The sequence below is a fragment of the Eutrigla gurnardus genome, assembly GCF_963514095.1.
Source record: "Eutrigla gurnardus genome assembly, chromosome: 19".
Taxonomy (NCBI): domain Eukaryota; kingdom Metazoa; phylum Chordata; class Actinopteri; order Perciformes; family Triglidae; genus Eutrigla; species Eutrigla gurnardus.
In genome coordinates, this window is record NC_139930.1 from 428,653 (window position 1) to 456,011 (window position 27,359).

General features: G+C 43.7%; 1 protein-coding gene across 1 annotated transcript in view; it reads right to left on the reverse strand.

The window, feature by feature from the left end:
* Window positions 1-421: 421 nt before the first annotated feature.
* mvb12ba (multivesicular body subunit 12Ba) overlaps window positions 422-27,359 on the reverse strand; it is a 41,873-nt gene continuing 14,935 nt past the window's right edge. Inside the window, exons 6-10 of the mRNA XM_084034449.1 lie at window positions 23,555-23,698; window positions 5,642-5,736; window positions 4,531-4,586; window positions 4,160-4,219; window positions 422-3,795 (exon numbers count right to left, since the gene is read on the reverse strand). Of these exons, the coding sequence (XP_083890575.1) occupies window positions 3,709-3,795; window positions 4,160-4,219; window positions 4,531-4,586; window positions 5,642-5,736; window positions 23,555-23,698 (442 nt within the window). The 3' untranslated portion in view covers window positions 422-3,708. The remainder of the gene's footprint in view (window positions 3,796-4,159; window positions 4,220-4,530; window positions 4,587-5,641; window positions 5,737-23,554; window positions 23,699-27,359) is intronic.

Here is a 27,359-nt window from a genome sequence, read left to right on the forward strand (position 1 = left end):
AGACTGGGCCGAAGGTTCACATTCCAACAGGACAACGACCTTAGCACAGAGCCATGACAACGAAGGACTGGCATAGGAACAAATGTCTTGTTGTTGTTGTTGATAATGTTGTTGCTGTTGTACAGTGAATATGTACTGTCTTGTAATTGTGTTTTATACAACAGTTTTAATTTTCTCAAAAGAGATGGTATTCTCTGTTTCCAGCCCAGGGACTATAGATGTATGTATGTATGTATTTATAGCCAACTGCTACAGCTAAGAAGCTGTGCACTGTCCCTGTTAAATAAACAAATAAATAAAGACAGTACAGTAATTCTTTAACTTCATTGGTATCCACCTCAGAAATACAGTATTGATCCGGCTTAAAGTTGAGTGACATCACCATCTTTACTGAAATTAAATCCCACATTAAGTCAAGAACTCCAGTTCATAGTTTAATAAAACTTTCTTATAATACAAATTCAACTGATACGGTTTTGTTCATTCTTTAGTGAATAAAATCTATTTATGAGACAAAATCTGTCACTTTTTGATCAATAACCTACAAAAATAATTGTCCTATTAAAACCTGACATCTTGTGTCACCAAGCATGCACATTACTAGACATAACAAAGCAGGATTGTTATTTGTTAATGCAGACACAATATTAGTTAGCTATTAAATGTTTGTCTGGAAGTAAACACCACAGCTGAGAAATGATAAGTGTAGCTGAACCCAGAGCAGGCAGATACACACACAGCTTCACATGGACATGAGTCCATCAAACATGGTGGCAGTGCAATTGTATACGTTAAATTTCTAAAAACAACGGAGCCTTTAGGAAAACATTGTCACAATACTGAAAAGACTAATAAATTAGACACACAAAAATATAAAATAAAAGGAGTTAATCCATGCATTTATGACTTGCTAATATTGCAGTGACACAAATGGAGTGAAATAAGCAAAATAAAACAGGGTCACAGACCTCCGTGGGGCTTTGAAACACAAGATTGCATAAACATAAAGAAAAAGTTGTACTGAATACACAGAGATGTCTATTTGGAGTGAATTTAAGAGTAACGGTAACAATGAGTGGAAAATCAGATTAAAAAAAATATTTTACATGAAGGCCTTTCAGGAATGGAAACGATTAAGCCTGAGCAACTGGTAGTCTTTTAATTTGAAACATCTGCAGGAAGTGTTTAACTTGATTAACAGTAACCTAATGGCGATTAAAATGCTACAAGAAAAGCAGCAGTGAGTATGATATGCGTCTTCGTGAAATAAAATACGATCCAATGTATTTTAAAAACAAGAGAGAATTTCTGGCTATATCATTTGCTGCCTGTAAGTTACAAAAAACGTCAGTATAGCAAAATATGCTGAGGCCATTTAGAAACACTGTTTCTATTACACATATTGTCCACCAGAGAGCACTGGCGAGTTGAGTTTCACTCTGTAAAATTATGATGTTTGTGTATACTAAAAAAACAAAAAAAAACAAAAAACAGCTGTTGGTATTGCTGTCAAAAACCCAGTGCTGTAAGGTTCCAATGGATCAAGCTCAACCAAAGATTACAATCCAGTAACTAATGATGGGAAAACACTGGGCCACAATTATACCGATACAATCCCTTCAAATTTGCATGACGAAACTCTAGTTCTTCCGAGTTAACATTTCAAATGGTTAAAAAACTAAACTGCAAAATAAAGTTATCCAACTTCTTAAACAGATTCAAGTTTTAAGACGTTTGTTTAAGCAGAAGGCGGGAAAACGAGCGCAATTAAAGACCTAGTATTGTTACTGAATATGCAGCGGAGGCACAATGTAGCCAATGGACTCAAACCATTTTTTAAGGAGCACCTCTGCTCGACAACTTGACCTTTGTTTGTGCATGATGAAAAACTTTATCACTTTTACGGCAACATGTGTTGGTGTAAGGTGCTTAATGTGAAATTCAGAGCATATCTGTTGCCTCCACATGGCTCTCTGTTGACGGCTGAGTCGGAGCCCAGAAGCTAACAGTGCAAACAATGGCAACAGCGCTGACAGAGAAAACAGTCTTAATAGTGGTGGTAACGGTCAGTCACCTCAAGATTTGATTATTAAACGATTCTCGATCCATCATGATGCGTCTCTAGTTTAGTTTTAATTATGAGAATTTTCCCTTCACATCTTTCAAACCAATTCCTATTTGTATTATACAGTTGATGTGCTACATGGAATGTGGAAAAGATTGCAAAAGGAAAAAGAAAACATGGCCTGGGTCTGGAGGGCGTTATCGCTGTAACAGTGGCAAGCTAGCTAGCTAACATGAACGTCCCGGCTATGACAAAGCAGGGAGAAGCTATGACATCAACACACACTCTGAATATCACATTTAGCACATTTACGCTTTGTGCTTCGAAAAGTAACTCATAGTGAAATATGATGATCTAAAGAAACATTGGCTGGGTATTAAAGTATCTTAAAGTAAAGAAAGTAGGCAAGAAAAATAACCCAAACCAACAAACAAAAATATTCCTAATTTAACACTTTGGTTTTCATAGACTGTTTCCCATGAACTCCAGATTATTTTAGCAGGAGCTGTACTTTTCTCTTCACTAAGAAATTAAAAGTTCAACTTTGTTACAAATCTGAAGAATTCTGCTTTTAATATCAGGGATTGTAGTAGATACTCCACATGGACAGTAAACTGAAGCTGGTGTAAGAGAATTCATAGAACCCTGGTTCCATACATTGTCAGCTGAAGTGATTAAGCCTGTGACCAACAGTGGCTCGGTCATAGATTTACATAGTCCATGTAGACGGCTGGGTTGGCTTTGGGCAAGACAGCCAAGCAATGCACTGTGCTTATCTGTGATCATATGATACCCAGCTTTAAAGAAAGGCAGACGTTATATTACTAAGAAGAGTGGTGTATGTGTAACCTGTTTCCTAACAACAGTAGCCGTGGTTCTATATGTAAGCGAAGCTGCTGGCTCCTGTAGACAGTAGAAGAGTGGTTAAGATAAATCTGTGGCAAACAGGAAGCACATTGAAATTCCCAAACAAAGTGTACTCGTAGTCACACCACTATATTAACAGTAATATCTAGAGAACAGTGAGAATTCCCCATCAAGAGAAACAGTACAAGCTTGAAATCTAAAACGTATTACCATGACATTTCCTTTTGTATTTCCAACATATGAACTGGTTTGATTTGTGATTCAGGTCAATGATCCCAACATGATGACCACTCTCTCATTCCATTCCAGAGAGCAAAGGCTGAACAAGTGGCCTCCAACACAATAAAGTGTCCTTTAATTGTGTTTGTCGGTCAGGTTGGACGTGGTTATTTGTGTCGCAGGCAACAACATCTCACGGTTGTTTTGGAGAAAAGAAAATGTATTTTTAAATCATATGAGTGAGATTCTTTTCAATTTCCTTGAGCAAGAAAAGTCTGTTGTGTCCAGCAATGGGCAATTCCATTCCCATCTTAAAAGCCAGCTCATCAATTGTGTAAGTAGTGGTTTCAGCCAGCCCCAGAGTCCCTCAAGGTTCCGTCTTTCTCTCGGTTTGGCTTTCCTTTAAAATTCAACATCACAACTAGTACATAGAGACAGCAACATCTCCCGAAGCTATGAAATTCATCCGTTTTGTTTGTGTCTTGCTGTGGGCAGATCCTCAGTAGTTGTGTACAGGTCTCTCCTGCTAGTGGGAGACTGTTGATAGGAGGGGATCCTCAGGCCTCAGAGCTCAGGGAGGTCCTTGTTGGACTGGGAGGAAGGCGAGCTGCTGCACTGTGCTCTGTGCGGAAACTGTAATCATACTGAGAGAGAGAGCGAGAGAGAGACAGACAAACATTACTCTGTCATTAGGTCTGGCAATGCCATGGATCTCAAACTAAACAAAAATCTAAAACACAACTCTGCCCGCACCGATTCATCTTTCCCAGAATGAGGTAATAAATTACTTCCATAAAATGCATTTTGAAAAGAAAAATAGAGTGGAGAACAGGAGGGCTTCTGAAAGGTCTGTGGTCTGTGAGAGCCGGAATTCTTACTGGTTGGTAGGTGATCAAATACTTATGTCATGCAATAAAAAGCAAATGAATTATTTGAAAATCAGACAATGTGATCCATTTCTGTCACGTCTTACAGTGAATCCAACTTGATTACATTATGTCCACTCACCTCTTTCTCAATCTCAGCCAATGACTTGATAGTAATGCCCATCAGATCCACCTGCTGCAGCTGAAGGTGGAGAGCAGTAACAGTTAGTTAGATGTAAACAAGTTCTACTTCGATAACTCTAGTGTTTCCTATACAGTTATTAACTTTCAACCTATAACTGCTCTAGGTTCCGCAAACCTGTTGTAGCTTCACACCACATCTGCCAGTGAAACAAGAGGACAGGCTTACAGTTGAAGGTTTATTTTATACTGGTTATATTAAACAGAGATTTTAAAGCACATGACACATCAGCTACAGGTTGATCAAATCTGTGACCCACCATCAGGTCAACCTGTAGCCAAAGGGTTTAAGACTCAATTTGGGCAACTCACATCAGATGAGGCACAGGCAAACTTCTCAGAGATCATGAAAGGCACTCCGTCCATTGCTGAAAGAAAAATTTCGAATCAAAGCTCCATAAATGTGTCTTTTACAGTAGCATCAAAGTATTAACTGAAAAAACTCAACATTTGTTCACAAATTTAACGACCAGAGCAAAGTGCTAGTTTTTGTGCACACTGAACTAGCCATGGGCGGTATTACGATATACCAGGTCTGATTTTCAATAGTCAGATATACAGACGCTGTGCTTTCTATAGCCCAGCGCCTTTTTTCCACCCCGTCGTATCGTGACTTTTTATTTAATTGATTAATTTGCATTTTTACTTTCCTCCAGTTTGTGAAATCACGATTTAAAAACAGTTCTTGACTCCGCAGATTTGTTTTGTTTTAAGGGACTCCGTAGTAGCCGACTCTCTCACTTTCCAGAACACGAGCAAAAGTCATCCACATACGATCACATTCAGCGCGCCCCGACAGACGGACCATAAAAATGTCCATTAACACGAACGTCCTTTTACCAATTAACCAGAATACTTCCAAAAGATTGTGATCTCCGTTTACTGGTCCATGACACTATCCTATCTCTCCTCTCTCTTCCCTCTCACGTCTTCCCGCCCCTCCTCCTTAAGCCCCGCCCCTCCCAGGCTCTTCCTTACCCGCGGCCAATCACAACAGGTGACACTGACATACATGCAGTGAATCAAATTCCACAAACAAGAATAAAGGCAGTCTCTATTTTACAGTTTACCTTACTGTTACAAACATTTACAATAATGTACTCATTTATGATTAATTTGTCTTAATCTCTGAGTAAACCATTTTCACACTTTAATTAACCAAATTACTTTTAGTTTAACTATTTATTATGGCAGATTATGGCAGAATCGTCTGTGAGTGTAGCCGTGTAGTGTTATGGTGGGTTGGCTTTTCATATACTTTGTTCACAGTGTTGCCGTCCCCAGTTTGATTTAAACTCAAGGGGGTAAATGGAAGTATTTAAAAGTACATTTTTACACACAGTAACAACAACACGGTGTGTAGAATGCATTTGATCGGCACACTTCAATGGAATAGAGGATGATGAGAAGACAAACTGCTGACCTGAGATAGCATACAGGTTGGAGTTCTGGTGCTCATAGTCTGGTCTGGTTGTGTTTTTCCCTCTGAAGCTGGCTGGGAGGGTCATGGAAATATGTCTTTAGAATAAAAGAAGAAAAAAAAACAGGATCTGGTTAGTTAAATTGTGACAAAATACTAAAACTGTGCATCCATCCCTTGCTGCACATCCATACTGTTGTTGGTGTTCAGTGATGAGTCTGCAAGCCTCAATGATCAAGGATCCCTCTGCCACCACCCCAAGAAATAGTTATTTATTGTCTTTAAACCTTGTCATTCTGAAATACACTTACAACCCTGGGGCATCTACAGAGAAAGGGACTGCAGGACAGGAAACAGCTGGATCCTCTAGGGCAGGGGTGCCCAACTCCGGTCCTGGAGAGCCCCTGTCCTGCATGTTTTAGGTTTCTCCCTGCTCTTACACACCTGATTCTAATGATGTGCTCGTTATCAAGCAACTGAAGCTTGTCACAGGTTTGAAAATCGTTCGAATCAGGTGTGTTAGAGTAGGGAGAAACCTAAAACATGCAGGACAGGGGCTCTCCAGGACCGGGGTTGGGCACCCCTGCTCTAGGGTGTTGTCTCCTCTTGATTTCTCTGCTGCCTTCACATTCACCCAAAGCCAAAAGGCTTTCAGGGATCCATTATTAACTATGCATTTCCTTAAAGCAGAAGTAATGACGCTGTGGTAGCAACCTGTCATTCCCACGGTAGCCACGCTAAAACATCCCCTGCTTTATGGCCTATTTGATTCTAAATGGACCATAATGTACTAAATGAACATCATGCTGTAATGAAGAAGACTTGAAACTAGAGAGTGAGACCATAAACTCATGTTTACAATGTTTACTAATAAACAAAGTGAGAAGTAGGGTCAATTTCTCATCGACTTGCATGCAATCTGACTTCTTTTTGCAACCAGAGGAGTCTCCCCCTGATGGCCAGTAGAGTGAATGCAAATTTAAGGCACTTCAGCCTTGTCTTCACTTCAGAACCAGAGGTTGCCGCCTGATGTGGAGGTGTTTTTTGTTGGCTAATTCAGCCCATAGATAACTGCTAGGTAGCTCCTGATAAAGGTATCTGATTAAACACATAAGACACAACAACTCTGTATTCTGTATTTATGTTTCAAAGACTGGTGTCACTGTTTTTTTCTTTAAAGGTAAGACAAGGCAATTTTATTTGTATAGCCCCTTTTAACAACAAGGCAATTCAAATTGCTTTACATAAAACAATAAAATCATTGTATTGGAAAGAAACATCATTATAAAAAAAGAAAGGAAATAAAAGGAAATAATAAGAAAGGAACTAAAATAAAATAAATAAATAAATAAAAACAAGAATATCAAAGGAATGACAGGCAGTTCATAAATTGTATTGTTATTGAAAAGCAGCGGCACACAGAAAAGTCGTCAGTCCCGATTTAAAAGAGCTGAGATTTGCAGCAGACCTGCATCTTTCTGGAAGTTGGTTCCAGATATGTGGTGCATAAAAAACTGAAGGCTGCCTCTCCATGTTTGGTTCTGACTCTGGGGACACAGAGCAGACCATGTGAGAGATCTGGATGGTTCATAGCTCAGCAGAAGATCAGAAATGTATTTTGGTCCTAAACCATTCAGTGTTTTGTAAACCAGCAGTAGTATTTTAAAGTCAATTGCCTGCTCGTTCACACCCAGGCCAAGGGGAGTGCATCCCCGGCGAGCAGACCAAGCCTCGATGATGAGGCAGAGCCAGCACGAGTTAGCATGGATGTTAGCACGCTGAAACTGGACTATGTCAATATCCAAGCACGCCACGCTTCCCCTGGGGGGAGTGCAACCGCCATGGTGCACTCCATATCGGATGGAGGAGGGGCTTACAAAGCTATAGAGAGACTTACTGAGGACATGAGTGAAATGAGGCTGGATATGAGATGTATGATGGAAAAAAACAAGGGCCTGAGAGTCAATGGCTCATTCCCCCATGAGGGGAGAACCTCTTCCCCAGGGTGTCAGTGTGTGTGTGTGGGGAACAGGGCTGCCAGTCACGTCGCCCTCGGGTGGAACCGAGAGGGCGGTCACCGGACCGTCGCTGGCCTGAGCAGAGAGCAGAGGGGGGCCCCGGGGACAGACCGCCTCCCCGGGCTGCCTATGATGATAGAGCGCCCTCTCCAACCTGGCGTGGTCCTCGACCTTCTAGGGGCCCCTTTAATGATGACACACAGAGACGCCGAGGAGTACGGTTCCTCTCACCCAGAAGGGAGGACACCTCCAATTAGGGTTGGGCGGTATGAGCAAAATCTTATATCACGGTATGAATAATTTCATATCACGGTAACGGTATATATCACGGTATGGTTTTTTCCCCCTGTAAATTCAATTAATGGCTTAAAAATAACCATACTGTCACATTTGATCATTTTCCTTTTTTATTTTTATTTTCTCACAGCAGCATAACATTATTTTAAAGAAAATATAATAATATAATAAATAAGAAGCCACCAAGAATGTGCAAATGTCTGGTAAACATTTGAACTCCAGCTTTAACTTAAGCTATAGTGTGTGTGCAAATGTAAACACAGAGCTCCATCTTAATAAGAAATAAAAATAACAAATGAGAAAAAGTATGCGTTGTGATGGCCTCCGTTATCTCCCTCCATCGATGTGATTTATTGTCATACGTGGTGCCTTTGGCGAAAGACTCATAATACTGCTTCGCGTGTTTTAGCTTTAAGTGGTGGAAGAGGTTACCGGTGTTTCCACCTGCAGCAGCAACAGTCACGCGACACTCTTTGCAGAGTATCGCTTTTTGTTCGTTGTCGGATTTTCTAAATCCGAAAAAGTTCCACACAACAGACGTAGCGCCCTTTTTCGGAACGAGTTCCTCCTCTTCGTCATGGGTGGGTCGCGTTGCCTCCGTTTCCTCGTGACGTTCACTCTCCGCCTCCGCCATGATTGTTATTACTCAGGTAAAGCTGTTTCTTCTTCGTCGTGCTCATGCAACCACGCAAGCAGTCTGCTGCAATGCCTGCAGTGCCCCGTGTGTCGAGGCGGTGTAATTACAGTGACTCAGAGCGACGCCGCAGACATCTGCGCTTTCTCCGGTATAAACGGTATTGCAAAATCTCTACCGGTAGACACTTTTATACCGTCACACGGTATAATACCGTCATACCGCCCAACCCTACCTCCAATCAGTCGGGAAAAGAGATGTAGCTGGTGTCGCGGCCCAGACATCAGCTACATTCCCTATGGGCCCCTGGAGGAAGAAACAGACTTCTGCGAATCAGTTCCAACACTGCACAAGCGCCCCCTAAAGGCTTTGTTGCTGGAGGGGCTGTGAATGGACAGATGCTGGATACCTTGGGGACCATAACAGCCACCTTACATCTGGGAAATAATTCTTGGCAGCATGTGGAACACATGCTGCGGGGGTCCACATAGACAGCACTACTGGGCCTGGACTTTCTGGTTTCGAACCGTGCCCTTCTGGATTATGCTCATGGCGCACTGCAGCTATGGAACATGATCGTCCCGCTCCTGTGTGGAAAAGACTTGATTCCACTGTGTTGTAATGTTTCTATAACCACTGCCACGACACTACCTCCCCTCAGTGAAATGCTGGTGCCGGTCTGTGTCACCGACCAGGCCCGTGGACCAGTTTCCTGACTTTGTGGGCTATTTAAAGCCCAACATTCAGAACAAATGTGAGTGTGTGGTGGCTCATGCAGTAACCTCTGTGAAGAAAGCGGTTACACTGGCCCGTGTGTTAAATCCCACACATCAGGACATATTTTTGAGAGAGGGGACACATCTGGGGGAGTTTTTCTCTGTGGACGGATCAGAGATTGTGCCACTCATGCATGCTCCGGTCGAGACAGTCTCTGCTATTTCATCCACTGAACTGCCCTTGGTGTCACTGGAAGAGTGAGAAAAAGAAAAAATAGCTGCTCTGCTGGCGGAACACCAGGAGATATTCAACATGGCAAAAAGGAGTGGCTGGTAAATGCACCCTCATCAAGTATAGCATCAAAACAGGCAACCATCCTCCTATAAGACCTATAAGTGGGGCTATCGTGCCTCTCCAGACAATGAGGAGGAAATTGATAGGCAGGTGAAGGCCCTATTAGAGGATGGGGTGATAGAGGGAAGCTTCAGCCCCTGGGCCTCGCCTGTTTTTCTTGTTAAGAAGAAGAGCGGTGAGTGGAGATTTTGCATTGAATATCGCCGCTTGAACAGTATAACCGTGAAAGACTTTCATCCTCTCCCCAGAGTGGAGCACTTTGGATGCACTGGCCGGCTCCCTCTGGTTTAGCACCTTAGACTTCTCGAACAGCTATTGGCAAGTGGAGGTCGCAGAAGAAGACCGCGAGAAGACAGCCTTTACCACCGGCAGGGGTCTCTACCAGTGGCGATCGATGCCGATGGGCCTCACCAACTCACCTGCCACGTTTCAGCGCATGATGGAGCTGGTGCTGAGGGGACTTTCCTGGCAGGTGTGTATGGTGTATCGACGATGTCCTGATATACAGCCCCACGTTTGAGGACCATCTTTGCAGCCTCCGTGAGGTTTTCTCCAGGATTCAGGCAGCTGGCCTCAGACTTAACCCTAAAAAGTGCCACCTCGCTAGAGACCATGTGGTGTTCTTGGGACATGTTGGGCCTGCGTGGCATGTCCATTGACAAAGATCCTACAGGAAGGAGAGCAAGATGGATATTGGAACTGGATCCTTTCAACTGGGTCATGAAACACATCAGCATGCTAATGCTGACGCTCTTTCGCGGAGACCCCCTGACTAAGAGTCTGAGGCCACAGATAGCCGTCAACAGGAAATGGCTGCTCATGTGAACACCATAGACTCACAACAGGAGTCACGTGCTCACCCCTCACACCCCACTGGGCCGCACCTGCCGGCTGGAGGTCTCCAGGCCGGCGATGCCTCCACTGGGGGCAGTATAGGGACATGAACAGTGAGCCAGATGACTTGTCTTTCTTGTCTTCACTCTCACAGGATGGAGCTGGCGTCACAGCAGGGGCGCTGGGGGGTCTTTCCGTCTCAGGGGGACTAAGTGACCTCTTTGTTGGAGAAACTGGAGACTGCCTTCGGTGCTGCCATACAGTTCAGCACCTGTGCCCGGGAGAAACAGAAACTGTATCATGATGGAACAGCTCTTCACAGGCCCTATGCTGTGGGGGATCTGGGGTCTCATTTATAAAACTGTGCGTAGGATCCTTACTAAAAGTGTATGTATGCCCAAAAGCCAAGTTTGCCCAAAAGCCAAGTTTGCCCAAAAAAAAAAATCTGATTTATAAAACTGTGCGCACGCAAGCTGTACGCAATGTTCCCTTAATAAATCACAGATCACCTACAAGTGTGCGTACCTGAATCCCGCCCTGTACACGCCCACTTTTTACCATATTAAGGAGCCGGCATGCAATCGTTTCCGTGTGGTGAATCACGGCGACAGGTCAGGAAAAAAAGCGAAGAAACGTACATTTTCAGAAGCGGTGATATAGACACTTGTTGGAGAGGTGGAGGCCCGGAAAATTATTTTATTTAGTGGCCACAGCAGTGGGATCACAAATAAAAAGAAGCAGTGCGAGTGGCAACACATTGCTGCTGCTGTCAATGGCGTCAGTGGGACAGAGCGGTGGCGGAACTTACGAAAAAGTGGTCCGATCTGAAGGTAAATTACATCTTTCTGCTCCTTTACCAACATGTATTCAATGTATTGCTTGCGTATTTTAGGAAGTTTGATGTTGATGTGACTTTGGTTTTGTTAATTGATGCTGTTCATGTGTAAAACGAGGACGTTTCTTTTTGGAGGGGGGGAGGTATGTAACCTATCTTTTTGTTGTGGCAGCCCTCAGTAGACTTATCAGGTATTCATCACACAGGATGTGTAGTTTTATTGTGAAGGGGTCACCGGAAGTTGTGGTGGTGAATGTGTTCTAGCAGAATGTGGCCGGGACAGGCGATGTGAAGACTAGCGATGCCATGTGGGCAGGTGTGTCGCAACCACTGCCAGGAGGATCCTCAACCAGAGTCTTCATTGACACTCCTTGTACAACTTCTACACTCTACACCACCAAAACAAATAATGTAAATACAGTACACTGACTAAAATGAAATATCTTTTATAAAATAACAAATAGCTTTTACGTTTTTCATGTTCTGGGCTTGTCAAATTTTTAGGGGCCGAGCGCCGACAACGTCGGGCAGCGAAGCCCTATTGAAACTAAATGGATTTTTAGGGCCCGAGCGCCGACAACGTCGGGCAGCGAAGCCCTATTGAAACTGAACGGATTTTTAGGGCCCGAGCGCCGACAACGTCGGGCTGCGAAGCCCTACTGAAATGCGAATGTTTTTTCTTATTAGGGCCCGAGCGCCGACAACGTCGGGCAGCGAAGCCCTATTGAAACTGCATTGATTATTAGGGCCCGAGCGCCAACAACGTCGGGCTGCGAAGCCCTATTGAAACTGTATTGTTTTTTATTATTATTTGTCCCACATAACTGCATTTTTGGGGGCCTTAGCAAAATAATTAGCTTACCAAATTTGGTGTGCTAATAGAAAACGGCGAAAATTCAATGATTTTAAAGGTTTCAGAGGTGGCCACAAAAAAGTGGCTCGCTAGCGCCACATAACGCAAAGTAGGATGGCCAGCTCACACCGTAACTCCAATTGACTTGAAATTTTGCACACATATGCAGGCAAGTGTGCTCTACAAAAAATTACATTATGGCACCAAAGTCCGCCTACCGAAATTTTCCGCCATTTTGAATTTTGTGAAAAACACGTTTTTGCTCATTTTTCCTAAACCGTAGATCTGATTCTCACCAAAATTGCTGTGTGTCATCATTAGACCAACCTGGGAAAGTGCTATCAAAGGCTTTGTAAAACATTGTTGCGTTCAGAAGTTATTAGCCAGTGAACATCAGAGGGGCGGAGCTCTAGAAATTAATGCACATAACTACATAACATTTCATTCAATCATCATGAAACTTGCAGGACATGTTGACAAATGTCCTTGGAACATTTCCTGAAAGTTTTATTAAAATTGACCACTCGGGGGCGCTACAGTAAATCAGCCATTTTTCAATTGAAAGGTTTGTATTTTAACGAACTCCTCCTACACCGTTGATCCGACTCCTACCAAACTTTGTGAGCCTGTTCTAGAGACCTCGACGATTAAAAATCATCGAAAGGTCTTACATAAGTCCTACAGGAGCGCAATTACGGCGCCCTGAACATGGACGAATTTCATGCTTCGCCACAATACTCTAAACTGTTATAACTTCAGTGTCCATCGTCCGATCTGGTTCAAACTTCTCACGTTTGATGAGAGTCCCACCCTCAACACGTCTGCACTGCAATATTGACTCACAATCAGAGCGCCACCTATTGGCAACATGAAATGTCATGTTTTTACACACATATAAGGACATAACTCCACAATATTTAACCCAATCATCAGGAAACTTGCAGAATATGTTGACATATCTGCCTGGAACATATCCTGAAAGTTTTATTAAAATTGACCACTTGGGGGGCGCTACAGTAAATCAGCCATTTTTCAATTGTAAGCTTTGTATTTTAACAAACTCCTCCTACACCGTTGATCCGATTCCTACTAAACTTTGTGAGCCTGTTCTAGAGGCCTCGACGATTAAAAATCATCAAAAGGTCTTACATAAGTCAAAGGGCGTGGCCGGGACGGCGTCCTGAACATGGACGAAATTCATGCTTCGCGACAATACTCTAAACTGTTATTACTTCAGTGTCCATTGTCCGATCTGGTTCAAACTTCTCACGTTTGATGAGAGTCCCACCCTGAACACGTCTGCACTGCAATATTGACTCACAATCAGAGCGCCACCTATTGGCGACATAAAATGTCATGTTTTTACACCCGTATAAGGTCCCAGTGTCGTGGAACTTTGCACCCCAGTCGGGCACAACGACTTCAATCGTCTGATACAATGATCAACACTTCGATTCAGGCAAGAGAGGATTCAGGCAAGGGACGACCGGCAACGTGGCGGTGGCCGGGGATGACCCGCCCCGTGGGGGTGGCCGGGGATGACCCGCGGCGTGGCGGTGGCCGGGGACGACCCGCGGCGTGGCGGTGGCCGGGGACGACCCGCAGCGTGGCGGTGGCTGGGGACGACAGGCGCCAGCCGTGGCGGTGGCCGGGGACGACCCGCGCCGTGGCGGTGGCCGGGGACGACCGGGGACGACTGGCAACGTGGCGGTGGCCGGGGACGACCCGCCCCGTGGTGGTGGCCAGGCCAGGCGGTCCGACACGTCAGGCGGTCGTAGCACTAACCGAGTTACGTGCCATGCGAGGGCCCGTTATCACTGCTCGCAGTTTTAATTAGGGCCCGAGCGCCGACAACGTCGGGCTGCGAAGCCCTATTGAAACCTTACGGATTATTATTAGGGCCCGAGCGCCGACAACGTCGGGCTGCGAAGCTCTCTTGAAATGCGAATGTTTTCTATTCTTATTTTTTCGCCACTTCGGGTGCCATTTTGGGGGCCTAAACATATTCAGAAGTTGAAAAAAATTGGCATGCTAATAGAAAACGGTGAAAATTTAGATATTTTAAAGGTTTCATAGTTGGAAACAAAAAAGTGGCTCGCTAGCGCCACCTAACGCAAAGAAGGATGGCCAGCTCACACCGTAACTCCAATTAACTTGAAATTTTGCACAGATATGCAGATCCGTGTCCTCTACAAAAAATTACATTATGGCACCAAAGTCCGCCTACTGAAATTTTCCGCCATTTTGAATTTTGTGAAAAACACGTTTTTGCTCACTTCTCCTAAACCGGATTCTCACCAAATTTGCTGTGCGTCATCATTAGACCAATCTGGTCAAGTGCCATTAAAAGCTTTGTAAAATGTCGTTGCGTCCAGAAGTTATTAGCCAATGAACGTCAGAGGGGCGGGGCTCTAGAAATCAATACACATAACTCCACATTATTTAACCCAATCGTCACGAAACTTGCAGGATATGTTGACATATCTCCCTGGAACATATCCTGAAAGTTTTATTAATATTGACCACTCAGGGGCGCTACAGTAAATCAGCCATTTTGGGCCATTTTAGCCAATTGTAAGCTTTGTATTTTAACGAACTCCTCCTACAACGTTTATCCGATTCATGCCAAACTCGCTGAGACTGTTCTAGAGGCCTCAACGATGCAAAATCATCGAAAGGTCTTACAAAAGTCTAAGGGTGTGGCCAGGACAGCGTCCTGAACTTGGACAAATTTCATGCTTCGACCACAAAAATCTAAACTGTTATAACTTCAATGTACATGTTTGTCAAGAGTACCACCCTGAACACATGAGCACTGCAATATTGACTCATATTCAGAGCGCCACCTACTGGTGATAGAAAGTGTTAAATATTATACTTCAGCGAACTCTTCCTAGCAGCTTTATCAGATTAACGTCAAACTTGGTCATCATGTACTCAAGACTTCAATGATGAAAAATCATCGAAAGGTCTTATATAAGTCAAAGGGCGTGGCCAGGGCTTGCGTTTTGGCCAGTGTACAGGAAGTTGTTGTAACTTCAGAATACAATGTCCAATCTGCTCAAAACTTGACATGTTTGATTAGAGTCTCACCCTTAATACCCAGGGGGCCAAGCAAAAAAACAGACACGGAGCGTCTGGTTTGACACCAGAAATGATATCTAGGACCTTCAAGGAATAAAACCTGGGTGGACAACCCGGTCAACTAGCTGCTGGAAAGCTACAGGGGGCCAAAACCCCTCTATTTGGGTAATTTTCCTGGCGAAATTATGTAAATGCAAATATTTAGGTACTACAATGGAATAAATAGTCATACAACTATAAAATTTGACAGAGAGTATCATGACACATAGGGGGAGGCATGGAAACAAGATTCTGGGGCTTGTTGCAACTCAATTTTAAGATATCACCCTCAACATCCCAAAAAAGACAAAAAAAAGTACTGTTCGCCTGACAAATTCTCATGAACATTATTATTTTTCAGCACTTTATGGAGAATATCTATGCCCAACATGTATATACAAAACTTCCTTAATTCATAAGCTTCCATTTGAGTCCAAGATGGCCTTTCTATCTCAAAAGCCTCACTTGCTGTGGCCAACGGTCTTCTCTCTATCCCAAATCGAGAATTGTGCTGAAATAGAATTTCCAGTCAGTGTTCTACCAGATGGGGTTAAGTGATGTTTCTTCATTTTTTCTTCTGTCATTTGTACAAATCAATGCCTCAGTGTTTATGAAAAATATGCAATATTGATCAATGAAGAAACAAAATTCCTGGCAGCAAAACATTTATTTTCATTTAAATGTTCATAAATTGAACATAGAATAACCATCCTCATGGCCAGAACTAGAACATAGGATTGGGATTTAATAGGATTTAATAATAATAGGATTTAAAAAAAAAAAAACATGACATATATATGTCCAAATTACAGCAGGTACAACACGTTTTGGTGTTAGTACCTAGTTTTCTGATTCACTGCTGCTGTCACTGAGCTCCAATGTCACAGTGTTTAATCTGTTGCATCTGGTTGTCAGTCCCTGGCAACGGCACCCTATGTAGCATGGAACTGCCTTCTTTGCACAGGAACAGTTCTTCTGGCAGCCTTTGACACATCCACATGAGATTGTCTTGTTCATTGACACAGGCCAGGCTGGCTTTGTAGAAGGGATAGGAACTGTTTTTCCATTATCCATAGACCATCCAAATTCTGTGCATAAGGGAATATCTGGCTTGGATATGTGTGCACTCTTGTCAATGAGTGTTGCTAGAGCAGCCCTTTTCAGGTGCAGGAGAAATGCATCTTCTGTTGGGGGTAGTAGCTTTAAGAGTGTTGATTTGTTGTTCAGGAACTTGTATGCTCTTAGTTTGCCCAGGTCTGAATCCTCAAAGTGATCTGCTGTGGCTGTATACACAGCTATGGTGAGGTCCCGTGCCTGCTTCAGGACGTCATCTGTTATGGCATCGGTTGAGTTCTCACCAAATTCTTTAAGTGCAGGTATGTCCAGAATCATGCTGTTCTTAAACCATGCCTTCTTCCCAGTGAAATATGGGTAACTAGTTGTATCTCTGCCACTCAGACTGTGGACAAATGGCATTGCACAACACTGTGAAGGTCCCAGTGCCACAACCATTTCATGGATAGGCAGGTATGCATTTTGGGCTGTTCTCACCCACAGCTCTGCTAGATCACTTAGATGCGTTGCACCATAGTACAGACACATGGTAATGACGTCAGTGTCATTTGCATGTATGACAACTCTGTCAACTCCTTCATTCTGGACACTGTAGAGGGTGTGGAGTATGATCCTGGTGTCAGCCTCCTGCTGTGTAGACTCCAGAGCAGGAACATGCATAACAGACCCTTCTGTCAGCACCACACTCTTGGTCTCTTCTTTGAAACCACCACCCAGGTAGAGATGAGTTGGGCCAAGAACAGGCCCCAGTTGCTCATTCTGACACCATTTATCACAGAGGAAGCTCAGAAGATTTGCTTTGTTAGCTGAGACTGCAAAAAACTCATTTGGGTCTGGAGCTGTGAACTGCTCACTGACTTCATACACTTTGGCTGGTTTTGATCGGGCGTATCTCTTCTCCTGCTCAGCTGATTTAAGGCTGGGCCCACTGTACCTGTCACAACAGAAGTGTATGATCTGAGTGCAAGCAGGCACATCATTCAGCAGCAAGCTTTTGTATCGCTTAGCAATGGTTCCAAATAGTTCACCTTTTTGAAAAGACCAATGTCGTATGGCACACATAGCATCAACTACTACTGCTGTCTTTTTGCCATCTTGAAGCAGATTAGGGATGCTGTTCACTTTGGTCTCCTCTTTCAGAATCTTTACTAGGCTTGCCTTGGTACCATTTCTCATACTGCCATCTTCCTGGAAGAGGGATGGGGGAAAGTCACTGCACTCATGGTTGCCGATGAAGTCCACAATGTTGAGTTCGCCACCACTAGCAATGATCTGTGTCATGCGCAGAAGGGCAGTAACTTCATTGCTCTTGCCAGATGAAGATGTTTTACCCTCAGACTTCTTTGAGACTTTCGTGTTTTGTGTGTGGAAGGTGTTAAGCTTCACAATAGTTGTCTTCTTCTGATCACTGGACAGTGACTCTGACAGAGCCTTCAAACCAAGTACTTTCACATTTGTCAGGTTGTCCTTGACTGTGGAATCTGCACATTGTCCAGTTGATATGTTGATCAGGCATGGCGTGGCTGTTGTGAATGGGTTGGTCTCTACTGCTGCCATGACCTTGACTACCATCTCTGCATCCCTGGTGACACGACTCCAACCAGATTCATGGTGTGGGCTGGAGGAATGGATGTGCAACATAGACTTGAGCTCTGCAGAGATGGCTGCAGTGAGTGGTTTTGTGAAAAGCCACTTCATCCGGGCAGCAGGGTTGAGTGTAATGCCATCTAAACCGCTTGCCTCCTTGGCATCTGCATTATATGTCTGCTCCAGAAGCATGTCAGGGGAGACCCCATTGTGACTGCCATCTGCTCTCCTCCCAACAAATGCACCTGCCATCAGTGCTTCATGTACCTCTGGAGCTGTTTCAGGTAGTTTCTTCATCTCGGCCAAATACAGAGGCAAAGATTGCTGCCCATATTTATAGTGACCTGCTGCAGTGAGGTAAGGCAGCATTTGTGCTGATTCAGAGAGATGGCCTACCCAGTTGCCTTCTCGTTGGTAGTAAATGAACCTGTGAAGAATGTCGGACATCTCCAGGAAGATTGACCAGAAAACGGATGTTGGTTGTTCACTCAGTGATTTCTGAAAAAGCAACATCTGCTCCCGTAGAACTGATAACTGTGGATGTGACATCTGGATGATCTCCAACTTCTGAGTGGCAGTAGCATCTTTCTCAAACAACCTCTTCACAACATTTTCGACCTGTGATTGCCAGTGTTCTGTTTCTCTGTCTGCTGCCCATGTCTCAAATGCTTCCCAGTACAAGCGCCACATTGCCTCACTGAGGATCCTGAGGGCATGTAGTGTTTGATAGTAGTCAGCCTTCTCACCAAACATCTTCTTGACAGTCCCTTCCTGACATAGACCAGCTGCGACAAGAAGATCTTCTGCACCTGCATCCCTGATGATTTTGCAAACAGCCTTCATATAGTTATGAGCTTGGTGAAAGCCCCCTAGCAGCAAGATTACACTGTCAAAGTCATCTCTGTGCTTGTCTCTGATGGTAACTGCAAGTTCATATGTAGCCTGGTCTCCAGTGATAATGGTATACTTGTCTCCCAGTGCATGTGATGTATTGACCAGCCGTTTCATCTCTTCTTTCATCACTGCGGGATCAGTTGGAGATGCTGGGATGAGAGGAAGATAACCAATGGTGCTGGCCTGTCTATGTGGATGGAGGTCTGCACAGAAGGCAGAAAATCCAGGCAGTACTGCATCTGGAGGAGAATTCAACAGCTGTGAAGTTGTAACCATTCTTGCTAGGCGCCATATAAGCAACAGGTCTTCAGCTGTACCATCTGAGGAAGTTGCCAGACTCTCTAGCTTCTCAATGTGCTCAAGTGACCTGGACCTCTGCCTGTCTTTAGCTGAGATGTAACACATGGGAACAGGTGGGTCAGCAACATCATGGAGAGTCTTTCTTCTGTCACGAGTGGAAGTGGGAAGACTGGCACCCTCTTGGAATCTCTCAATCTGTTTGTTTTCAATTATGATTGCAGAGGTGGCATTGAAACTCCCACCATCTAGTGTCTTCTTCTTCCAGTCCAGATTGTCCATGGCAAACACATGGGGAATCTTGCAGTTTTTAGTCATTGTCTCTGGGACATAAACACCAACAGTTTCAACCTGCTGCATGATCTTCTCACTGTGTGCAGTCAGATTCTGAATAAATGTTTTGCTGCCAGGAATTTTGTTTCTTCATTGATCAATATTGCATATTTTTCATAAACACTGAGGCATTGATTTGTACAAATGATAGAAGAAAAAATGAAGAAACAGCACTTAACCCCATCTGGTAGAACACTGACTGGAAATTCTATTTCAGCACAATTCTCGATTTGGGATAGAGAGAAGACCGTTGGCCACAGCAAGTGAGGCTTTTGAGATAGAAAGGCCATCTTGGACTCAAATGGAAGCTTATGAATTAAGGAAGTTTTGTATATACATGTTGGGCATAGATATTCTCCATAAAGTGCTGAAAAATAATAATGTTCATGAGAATTTGTCAGGCGAACAGTACTTTTTTTTGTCTTTTTTGGGATGTTGAGGGTGATATCTTAAAATTGAGTTGCAACAAGCCCCAGAATCTTGTTTCCATGCCTCCCCCTATGTGTCATGATACTCTCTGTCAAATTTTATAGTTGTATGACTATTTATTCCATTGTAGTACCTAAATATTTGCATTTACATAATTTCGCCAGGAAAATTACCCAAATAGAGGGGTTTTGGCCCCCTGTAGCTTTCCAGCAGCTAGTTGACCGGGTTGTCCACCCAGGTTTTATTCCTTGAAGGTCCTAGATATCATTTCTGGTGTCAAACCTTTTACAACGCTCCGTGTCTTCCAAAAAAATGGGATTTTGCCCCCTGGGTATAACACGTATGCACTGTGATATTGACCTTAGGTCAGAGCGCCACCTGATGGTACCTGGAAATATCATGTTTTTACACTTTTACGGCTCCTTTTTGTAGAGATGTACAAAAAAGCCTCTTGGACCCATGTCCTAAACCCAACAGGAAGTCAGCCATGTTGCATTTAATGTGAAATTTTAAGCGATTTTTCGCCTCTTTCATGCAGTATATTTTAACGAACTCCTCCTAAAGGGTTGTTCCGATTCCTGCCAAACTCGCTGAGACTATTCTAGAGGCTTCAACGATGCAAAATCATCGAAAGGTCTTACATAAGTCCAAGGGCGTGGCCAGGACAACGCCACAAACATGGACGAATTTCATGCTTCACAACACTCTAAGCTGTTATAACTTCAGTGTCCATTGTCCGATCCGGTTCAAAATTCTCACGTTTGATGAGAGTCCCACCCTGAACACGTCTGCACTGCAATATTGACTGACAATCAGAGCGCCACCTATTGGCGACATAAAATGTCATGTTTTTACACCTGTATAAGGTCCCAGTGTCGTGGAACTTTGCACCCCAGTCGAGCATGAAAACTTCACTCATCTGACACAGTGATGGACGGGACGATTCAGGCAAGGGACGACCAGTGGCGTGGCGATGGCCGGGGACAACCCGCGCCGTGGCGGAGGCCGGGGACGACAGACGCCAGCCGTGGCGGTGGCCGGGGACGACCCGCGCCGTGGTGGTGGCCGGGGACGACCCGCGCCGTGGCGGTGGCCGGGAACGACCGGGGACGACTAGCAACGTGGCGGTGGCCGGGGACGACCCCCGCCGTGGCCAGGGACGACCGGGGACGACTGGCAACGTGGCGGTGGCCGGGGACGACCCGCCCCGTGGCGGTGGCCAGGCCAGGCAGTCCGACACGTCAGGCGGTCGTAGCACTAACCGAGTTACGTGCCATGCAAGGGCCCGTTATCACTGCTCGCAGTTTTAATTTTACTTTTAAATGTGACCAGCAATGGCTTGTTTTAAGATTCAGGATTTAACTTAAGTTTAATTGTATTTTTTTTTGTGTTTGTTAAAACCGTATTTTAAGATTTTAGCTTTTTGTAAGACTCTGTGTTTAAGTATTGTTAATAAATGGCTTACAATAACACGTAATATTCATAATTTCAAAATTCCTGTGAGCTTGTAACATTTTTTTTTTTTTTTTTTTTTACAAAATCCCGGTGGGCCGCTGGGCTTCTCTAGCGGCCATACCACCAGGCTTCGCAGGTTTTCTGGGGGAAACCCTGGACAGGAAGCCAATGTAAAGATCTGAGAACCGGAGTAATGTGATCCACATTTTTGGTCTTAGTGAGGACTCGAGCAGCAGCGTTCTAAATTAACTGCAGCTGTCTGACCGTCTTTTAAGGGAGACCTGTAAACACACTGTTACAGTAGTCGAGCCTGCTGAAGATAAAAGCATGGACAAGTTTTTCCAAATCCTGCTGAGGCATAAGTCCTTGAATCCTTGATATATTCTTTAGGTGATAGTAGGCTGACTTTGTAATTGATATGGCTGTTGAAGTTCAGGTCTGAGTCCATGAAATTTCTGGCTTGGTTTGTGATTTTTAGCATTACCGTTTGAAGCTGGGTGCTAACTTTTGGCCATTCTTCCTTGGCTCCAAAGCAATTATTTAAGTTTTGTCTTTGTTTACTTGGAGAAAATTCTGCTGCATGCATTGATTTGCTCAATGCATCAATTCAGTGCTGGTATCGGATTATAGCCCCCTGAAAGTCCCACCCAGTTTTCCAGATTGTCTAGGAGTATGTTGTGATCGACTGTGTCGAATGCAGCACTGAGATCCAGTAAAACCAGGATTGAAATTCTACCAAGTGGATGTGATTGAAGACCTTAACAAGAGCTGTCTCGGTGCTGTGGTGTGGTCTAAATCCTGACTGGAATTACCATGAAGTCTTTCATAAGCTGCTTAAAAACTGCTTTTCTGGTGATTTTACTCAAAAATGGGAGGTTTGATATTGGTCTATAATTGTTCATTAGTGAAGTGTCTAAATTGTTCTTTTTTAGGAGAGGCTTGCTAACAGCAGTTTTCAAAGCATGTGGGAAGACACCTAACAGAAGAGACGTGTTTACAATCTGTAAAAGATCTGGGCCATGCAGATTGAAGCATTTTTGAAAAGGCCTGTTGAACGAATAGAAAGGCAGCAGGAGGAGGATTTCAGATGTTGTATGAAGTCCTCCAAGGTGTTATGGTTAGTCACGTGAAGTTGTGCTATGGTATTTGAATTGATTTCGAGTGGACACATGGCAACACATGTCCTGCACCTGATGTGGAGGTGCTGACTGCTTGCCTAATTTTCTGAATTGTGTCAGTTAAGGAAGAGGCAAAGTCACTCTCAAAGAAAACACAGGAATGATTAAAAAGAGCAACATCAACTACAACAACAATCAGCAACAACCTTACAACTGCTAACAACCAGTGAGTGATGAAACCGGTTTACTGCATCCCTATTCAGCATAGTCTAGTTGATTTTCATTTTCACACTGCTCATCCTAAAATTTAAAAACTGCTACATTGAATATGAAATTTGATGTCATTATCTAGGGAACGAGAATATGTCCTGATACATAAGAGGATATAAGCACAATTCCAAACATGTATTCAAGTTGAACTGACAGATCCAAGAATACAATGTATTATACTTCACAGCAGACAACATTCCTCCCTTCGTTTCCTCTACATGGGAGAAATCAAGTCACTACTCTTTGTTTTCCAGCTGAAAATGCCAACTTTTTCTACTTCATTGTGATCTAAAGATAGATCTGTTTCCTGTCCTTCAGACTGATCTCATGAAGTGGCGTATGTATGACACGCCAACTCGTATGCCATTATGGCGTGTTATCACTACGCACAATCGCCTTTTTGCGTGTTTATCAATGCCAAACCCTAACCCTAACCCTAAAGGGCGTTTACATACACGCAGATGTGATGGGTCGTTTCGCTAGAGGGCGCTGACAAACATGCGGATGTGATGGGTCTTTCCGCTCAGAACGTACACGTATGCGGATAGCTTGAATTGCGTACAGATAACACGCCACAGGAAGTGGCGTGTATATTTACGAAAAGTCATGATGCCACATTGTGTCATTTAAGGAAATTATTTTCAAGGACAGAGAACATCCTCTTTCCTTGTATCAGGACTGAGCAGAGTGTCTCAGCTGTGTGCAGTACACACGGGAGCTAGCTGGATAAGTGAGGACAAATGAAACAGATGTAAGCACACGTGGGTTCAAACACATCATTAGAGTGGACATACTTGGGCATGGATGCTGCTGGGACTGGGGCCGAGCTGGAGGACGAGTTCACATTGTGGATGTTGTTGGTGGTTGATGTATGAGTGGCGTCCTGGGCCCGAGGTACATTCCCCATGCGATACCAGATCCCCATGTTGTTGAGCTCTCTGTTAAACAAGGGAAAGAAAATACTTCCTCAGGTAATGGCGAAAGTTATAAGCTTAAAGGGTGTTCACACCAAATGTAAATTTTTGTCTTGTGTTATTCGCAAAGTTTGATCGCAGGATCATTTGTGTTTATTCACATCACTAGACATGCCGGAGAGGAAGGGCACTTACTTCCATGTAGACACTGACAAAGTTTCATCAATCATGGCTGAAAGAACCACTTTAGCTGCTTTGTACATGTTGTGAAGTCCCAGATATGCTGGGAAACCAAACGCCGTCCTGTCTGAGTTCATGACATCATCCAGAGTTGCTTGTTGAATTTCACTGAGTTGTATTCACTGTGACTAGCAAGCTGCAGGTGGCTGGTTTAATACAGCTGGATGAACCCACAATTTTGTTGTGATTTAATTGCAATAAACGGATGAAAACGGTGCAGAAATAAGGACATAATGATGAGGATTTGTAAAAATTCTTTAGTCATGATTTGTTAGGTCTGTCTGCAAGACGATAAGCAAACAACTTTTAAAATACTTATGGGTCATTCCGTGTCAAATTTCTGAAAATCTTCCCACCTGACCATCACAGAATTTCTTGAAAAAAATTCTAGTACAAAGACACACTTGTTAATAGGACAAATCCAAAATATTAGGTCTCTACTGTCAACAGTTTTCTCATGATACATCATTGAATAAAGTGTAGTTTAGACGGTTTTTGGCATCATACTCTGAAAAGCCATTTTTAAACAGCAATATCTGGGAAACTATCTCACCTGTGGCCTTCAAATGTTCTACAGAGATATTTTCTTGGCACACTTTGAGCCCATTAGTACCAATTGCGCATCGTGTCAACGCCACATATATATATATATTTATTTATTTATCAGTAGCATTTAGTCACATGTAAGTCTTTGGTAAATGGTAAAAAACACAATTGAATTGCCCTGCTGTGATGTTTACTAGTAGAATATTAGGACATGCAGTACCAAAAACGGCCACAAAAACCCCACCAATATCAGGATTTTAAAAAACTCACTGTGACAAAATGAGGCAAAACACAATTTTCACAAGACTATGATCTTTAAAAAAAAAAAAAGTAAGTTTGGACCTGATACTTGTTGTCAGTTTTTTGGAATATGACTCTGAAGTTGGGCAAAGATGTATTTACTTCCATTTTTGAGCCTTAATATCTGTGAAACTAATCATCTAAGAGCGACCATATTTTGTAGAATGTTTAAGCTAACATCAGAGATGGAGGCAGAAGTGATAGAAGTCTTTCATCTGTAAAAATGGGAGCTCAACAACTCTTCAAATTTGCTACCTTATTTCGACAAGCCACATTTTAAGTACCTACCATACTAGGTTATCATCACCTCTGATATTCCATGTCTGGAGGCTATTAGTAACAGATATACACTGTAGAAATTTTGAAGGCCATAGGTGAGATAGTTTTCCAGATATTGCTGTTTAAAAATGGATTTTCAGAGTATGATGCTAAAAACTGTCTAAATTACCCTTCATTCAATGTTTCATGAGAAGACTGTTGACAGTAGAGACCTAATATTTTGGATGTTTCCTATTAACAAGTGTGTTTTTGTACAATCATTTTTACTTTGTTATTTGAATTATTATTTTGTGGACTCCGGTTTTAAAGCCTTGAGTTTGGTATTTTGCCTGTCGGCATTTTGGAAACCAGTGCAGGAAGTGACCATATTTGGACTGTGGAGGAGCGATGGGTGGATCTGACTTACACAAGCAGCGGCAGCAGCAGAGCGGGAGAGCGGCACCACGAGCAGCAACCTTACGGCATCTGGCTTCTGGTGTTCTAGCCTAAAGCATACCCTGCTTTATGGTCTTCTCAGGAAGAATGAAACTAGACACTGAGACCATAAACTAATGTAATCAAGTGATTAGTAGGGTAATTTTCTCAGACTTCCATGCAATTGGACTTCTTTTTACAACCAAAGGAGTCACCCCCTGATGGCCAGTAGAGAGAAAGCAAGTTTAAGACACTTCAGCAATGGCCTCACCCTTCAACTTCGCGCATTACTCATTTCTACTGACTAGAGTTTGAACGTGTCTTAATAAAACTCAACATGGAGATCGGTTAAGATGCTAAATTTGGGATTGGCAGCATTTCTCCTGCCTCTCAACATGACAACAGCCGCTAACATTAACCCAACAAAAGTGAAGGTGCTAATAGAGCTAACAGTGTTTACCTTCCATGAAAATGCCGTCTATCAGCCCAGCATTATGAGCTGTTACCACCGTATGACAGCAGTGTAGATTGGAGGCCTTGAGCTAGCCAGTGGGGCACGCTAACATGCACTAAAAGTAAATCCAGCCAGCCATGTTAACAAAGCGATGGGAAGTTGTGATAACAACACACACAGAGGAAGAGTGACTCAATTCTCTGCTCAGGTAGACATTACTCCACTATATCTTTACAAAGCAAAGATTTGTTTCCTGCTATTTTAATGCTCCGTTTAATTTAACTAACTCTCCTCATGCCACATGGACTTGCTGTTCATAATTTAGAATTACCTGGGGAAAATAGGGTGCATGATAGTGGGTTTACTGCATCTTTTGGGGTTTTAGACGCCATTAGTCTTGCGCTCTTTTATAATAAATATGTGGCTGTGTGTCTTCGTCCAAAATCTGCTGCGGTCACGCTGCCTGCTCACACTGATCCGCTCGTGTTCATGTGCGCTGATGCCGGTCGAGTGTTTACCAGAAATATATGCAGAGACAGCAATTGTGCCGAGGCACGGATCGAATGGCCCTGGTGTGAGTGCGCTCTTAGTTAACACTAGGCAGCCTATGTTAATTAAATAAGGATTGTTGTAAATGCAGCGGGTGCCGGTCGGATTTCTCTCTCATCACTACTGCAGTACGTCCCCGATCCCCAACTGCTCGGCAATCGCTTGCCACAATCCCCCTCCCCCCTCCCCGCTGACGCCGCAGCCTCAGCCAAAATCTCCAAAATGTAGCCAATAGTAGCATGGACCGCACGTCCCCGATCCCAAACTGCTCGGTGATCGCTCGCCACAATCTTCTGGGTCGGGCTGGGCTTCTGGGTCGGGCTGGGGCTTTAGACTTGTGGTGTGAGCGGGACCGGACCGGTACTTTTATAATAAAAATGCCACTCTCTGCAAAATCCGCTGCCCGCTTGTGGACACTTGCTCGCTCAGCTCCACTCGTGTTAACTAGAAACATGTGCACACGTGGGGGCAGAACCGGACCGCTACTTTTATAATAAAAATGCCGCTGTGTGCTTTCACTGCCTGCTCGCTCAGCTCCACTCAGGTGGCTGTAATTAAGCTGACTGTTGATACCTCCCCTGCGCGGCTCGCATATTTTGGAACAATCACAGCAGAGCAATCGCTCTGATCCACAGACACAGGACTAGCCTACTGTGCGCACAAGTGGCTGTAATTCCATAAAAGCTCACCACGCGGCCTTGACAGGCCACCGCCCACGACGGCCATGAAATTCTCACCCTGCGTCAGGCGCAGAAAAACAGTCTCGGGTAAAAAAATATATACATATAAATATGCGATCGGCTTTTCTGATCGGCACTTGAGGGCCTACCGCTCAACCTGTTGAGGGTCCATATTGGCCGATAATGATCAGCGACCGATCGATCAGAGCATCCCTAGTATCTG